At 38.8% G+C, this 5,000-nt stretch overlaps 1 protein-coding gene across 2 annotated transcripts in view; it reads left to right on the forward strand.

Moving 5' to 3' along the window:
- LOC135089324 (uncharacterized) overlaps window positions 1-5,000 on the forward strand; it is an 81,208-nt gene that overhangs the window by 13,231 nt on the left and 62,977 nt on the right. For both annotated transcript variants that reach the window (XM_063984870.1, XM_063984869.1), the window contains exon 2: window positions 260-379. In XM_063984870.1, coding sequence (XP_063840940.1) covers window positions 295-379 — 85 coding nt within the window. In that variant the 5' untranslated portion in view covers window positions 260-294. The remainder of the gene's footprint in view (window positions 1-259; window positions 380-5,000) is intronic.

Here is a 5,000-nt window from a genome sequence, read left to right on the forward strand (position 1 = left end):
CCTAACCTAACCAAATCAAATCTAACCTAACCTAACCTAACCTAAACGTGTACAAACAAGCTCCTTCATTTGCCTAACAAAACTAACCTAATTTGAAATAAACTCACTAAATTCTAATCTAATAGCCTTCCTTTTGTCTTACCTAACTTGAAATAACAAACTCTTCCTTTAGTCCTAACCTAACCAAACTTTACCTACTCTAACGTAATATAAATCCAGCCTGACCTAACCTCTCGTCTTTGTCTGCCTCTCCCACGAGTAGCGGTGCGGGATGATGGTAAGGTGACGGCCATAATGCATAAGTATGTTGCAGTCCTCCCCGCCCTCGCTGCTGTGGTCCTACTCAGTCCCCAGCTCACCTGCGCGGACAACAACATAGGTACGTGCACTGAAGCCCGTGTTGTAGAGAGGAGAACCAGGGAAGACTCGGTAGCCAAGAGACGTACGTTAACCTGACCCGTATTCTGAACCGCTTTGCTCTCTCTCTCTCTCTCTCTCTCTCTCTCTCTCTCTCTCTCTCTCTCTCTCTCTCTCTCTCTCTCTCTCTCTCTTCGACAATTTTCAAAGGCTTCAGAGATGATTAGCTAGGTTCTCACGAGTGTTTCTCCAGTTAATAATGTAGAAATCTTGTTAATCTCTCATCGGAACCGTTAAAAAAAACATCCTTAAAAACTCGTGTAGCTTCAACTAGTGGAAGTAGTGGAGGTGCAGCGGAGTGTCTCAGAATATTTGTCTCCGCATGCCCTGTATTCTGAAACACTACCGCGCCTCACCTCCAGTATTTTTAAAAGGCTCTAGATGAAGTCACACGAGTTTTTAAGAGTGTTTCCATGGTTGTGGTGGCAGATTGGTAACATTTCTATTGTATGAACAGGAGAAAACACTCTTGAGAACTTGGCTAATCATCTCTATGGTCATGGAAAATGGTCAGGATGAAAGGGAATAGCGTTTCTCAATATGGGCCTTTGATAGTGTGTGTGTGTGTGTGTGTGTGTGTGTGTGTGTGTGTGTGTGTGTGTGTGTGTGTGTGGGTGCTTAGGGAGCCTCAGTGTTAGAGAAGTAGAGTAGTTTGTGTGTGTTTATGGAGACGCGGTGGGCAGAGAGGGCAATGAAAGTGTCACTGTCCTTCCTGCTGTTGACTGGATAAAGAAAACTAGAAATGGTTATATTTTCCTGACATTTTCTTCTTGGACATTTCTTTGACATTTTCCCGTGGACATTATTTCTTGACGTTTTTTCCCCATTACACTCTTTCCTCTTGGACATAATTTCCCTTATTTACTGTTTTAATCCCTATTGTTCATTTTTTTTTAACCCATAACCAGATTCTTTCCCAAGGACATTTCCCTTTTTGAACACATTCCCTCCTGACAGATTTCCCGTTAAACTTCCTCTTCTTGGACAAAAAAATCCCTTTGTAGACGTTTATTGTTTACTTGGTGTTCAATATTAAGACTTCAGATGAGAGGCGACCTTTCCGTACCAGGACAAGGTAGGACAAGTGTCAGAAATTAGTTGGAATGAAGATGTGAGACATTAGCACGTCTTCTGAACCTTTAAACCTTATACTGTGTTTTTACATCGTGTTGTGATCTTGGTGTGTGTGTGTGTGTGTGTGTGTGTGTGTGTGTAAGTGGATGAAGAGAGAAGGAGAGGGGAAGGAAAGTTGATTCTGTGATGAGAGAGGAAGGAAGCAAGGAGAGACGGCTGAGTTCGAAGGAATGAATAAAGGAAGGAAGAAAGGAAGGCTGACAAAGAAGGAAGAAAGGAATGAAAGAGGAAAATAAGGGAAGAAGAAAAATGAGGAAAGGAGGAAGGCTGAAAAAGAAGAAAGATTAGAAAGTAAATAAGGGAGGAAAAAAGAAGAAGGAAGGGATGGAGGAGAAAAAAGAATGAATGAATGATACCTGAGAAAGAAACGAAGGAATAAATGATAGAAAACGAAGAAAGAATAAATGAAGAACATCTGAAAAGGAGGAAGAGAGGAAAAGAAAGAGAGAATAAAGTAATGAAGGAGAGACAAAAGAGGAAAGGTTAAACAGGGAGAGAGAGAGAGAGAGAGAGAGAGAGAGAGAGAGAGAGAGAGAGAGAGAGAGAGAGAGAGAGAGAGAGAGAGAGAGAGAGAGAGAGAGAGAGAGAGAGAGAGAGAGAGAGAGATGTAAGGAGTTTGCATTCACCAGCTAATGATATCACTTTGAGGTCACTTACCTGTGCCTTTTGCTAGTAATTACCTACCTGTGGGGACAACACGGTCTTGGGAGTAGTGATGGCGATAATTAAGAAATGTTTGAAGAGTCCACGAGTGAAGAATACATAAAATTGTTAGAGATTTATTATATTTGTTTGCATTTTTTAATAGTACTGCACGTGGAGTTTGGTTTTTCTAAATAGCAATGAATGTTATGTAGAAGATAAAGGAGAAAGCGTTGAGTTAAGAAATGTAATGGAGGTTAATTAATGTAAATATTCAGACAGACTTAGACAGAGAGACACAGAGAATGGAGAGATAGACAAAAACTAGAGACAGAAAGAAGAGACAAAGTAGAAAGAACAAAGAAGAGAGGCAGTCAGAATGGAGACAGAGAAAGAGAAAAAAATCATGCGAAATATGTAAGAATGTAAAGGAAAGTATGCTAAAAATGTACGAGGGAAAAAAAAATAAACAAATTAAACTGAGTACAAGGAAAAGAATAAACAAATAGAGTTAGATATAGTAAAATTTAATGGAATACACAAAAAATAAATAAATAAAGAAAGAAAGAAAAGAAAAGGAAAGTGAATTAAGATGTACATTAAAATAAACAAATAAAACTGAGTAAAGAGAGAAAAAAATAAATAAAGAAATAAAGCTGAGTATATAAAGATTTCACGGAATCAAAAAAAAAAAAAAGAGAAAGGAATAAAAGTGAATGAAGATGTACATAAAAAAAAAAGAGAAGAAGAAAAAAAAAGTAATTGTTTCTTCTCTCGCGTGACGGAATGAAAGAATTAGCACCAGCATATTTACTACACCTTTGCACTGTGCTTTGTTTATACGACTAGAGAGAGAGAGAGAGAGAGAGAGAGAGAGAGAGAGAGAGAGAGAGAGAGAGAGAGAGAGAGAGAGAGAGAACAGGACACACAGCAAGAGGAAACGTAGGTGTTCTAGTGAGTGGCAGACCTTTTTTTGGATCCTTCTACTGCTGCGTCTTTCTTGGGGCGTGAGTGTGAGAGTCTGTTTATGTAGCTGGTGAGTTACGTGGTTTGTGAATTGGTTAGTAAGTCAGCTCGTTAGTCAGCCAGTTAGTTAGTCAGTCAGTCAGTTAGTTGGGTAGTTAATTGGTTCGGTAGTCAGTCAGTCAGTTAGTTAGTTAATTGGTTTGTTAGTTGGTTCGTTAGTTTTTGTTAATATTTTTGTAGTCTTGCCCTGATTCCCTAACACGTAAAAAGAATAAAGGTAATAATAGATAAATAAATATAGACGGTAGGCTGAAAATTTGTATAGAAAATAAATCACAAGCTGTATTTGAAACTCTCCTATGCTATTATTATTATTATTATTATTATTATTATTATTATTATTATTATTATTATTATTATTATTATTATTATTATTATTATTATTTCAGAGTGAACTACAATATTTGAAATTGCAATGGGTGAAATGAAAGCCAGAATGAATAATCACACAAAAATCTGTAACAAGCTTTATTCCTATTTATAATTCGTTTAATCATATACGCTAATTTGTATAGGTGTGTGTGTGTGTGTGTGTGTGTGTGTGTGTGTGTGTGTGTGTGTGTGTGTGTGTGTGTGTGTGTGTGTTGCTGATATCTGAGGAAAGTAGAACAAAGAATTAGAGTGTTATGATAGAAAAGAAGTGATGATTTATGGAAACTAAACACACACACACACACACACACACACACACACACACACACACACACACACACACACACACACACACACACACACACACACACACACACACACACACCTGGAGTCATTGTAAAGGTGCTTTTGAATTCGTAAAAAAAAAAAAAATAATAATATATTTATAAAATGTCACATCAAAGTGAACCGTGCATTCGTGTGTGTGTGTGTGTGTGTGTGTGTGTGTGTGTGTGTGTGTGTGTGTGCGTGTGCGTGCGTGCGTGCGTGCGTGCGTGTCACCATCAAAAGCAAAATCATAACAAAACATCAGAATTAAACTAGACTTTACTGACTTATTATTTCAGGCGAGGGAGGGAGGGGGGAGAGGGGGAGGGGGAGGGGAGAGGTGGGGGGAAGAGAGTGAGAGAAGTAGCGAGGTTGGCAGAAGGGAACAAAAGAGGGAGGGTTATAGAGGAAAGAGGAAGGAAAGAAGGGAAAAGTAGAAGACAGGAAGGAGAGAGGGAGGAAAAAAAGAGAAGGGGAGAAGATAAGGAGAAATGGAGAATTGTAAAGAAGGGAGAAAGAAAGGGAAGAGCAGTAGATAGAAAGAAAGAAAGAAAGGAAGGAAGGAAGGAAAGAAGGAAAGAAGGAAGGAAGGAAGAGAACAGAAGGCAGAAAGAGAGAGAAAAGTAAAAAAATAAATAGATGAGAGGAATGGAAGACTAAAAGGAAAAGAAAGAAAGAACGAAGAAAAAAAAGAGAGGCAGGAAGAGAGAAGGAAACAAGAGAGGAAAAAATGAAAATAATAAATAGGAAATAAAGAACATGGGAAGAAAAAGAATAGAGAAAAATAAGCGAGTGAAATAGAAGGAAAGGAAATAGGTGAGAAGGGAGGAGGAGAAAAAAAGGGAAAGAATGAAAGATGAAGGGAAGGGGAAGAGATGGGAAGAAGTGGAGGATACAGAAAGGATGAAATGAGGAAAGGAGGGAGGAAAGAGTAGGAAGTGAATAGAAGGGGAAGGTGAAAGGGGAAAGGAAGGGAAGGGGAGGGGAGGAAGGGAAGGGGACGCAGCAAAAAGACCCCTTCCATTCATCCCATCACCGCCTGTTATTCACTCCCTCACTTTTATTTACGCATTCATTTATTT

This window comes from Scylla paramamosain, chromosome 32 (assembly GCF_035594125.1).
Source record: "Scylla paramamosain isolate STU-SP2022 chromosome 32, ASM3559412v1, whole genome shotgun sequence".
Classification (NCBI taxonomy): domain Eukaryota; kingdom Metazoa; phylum Arthropoda; class Malacostraca; order Decapoda; family Portunidae; genus Scylla; species Scylla paramamosain.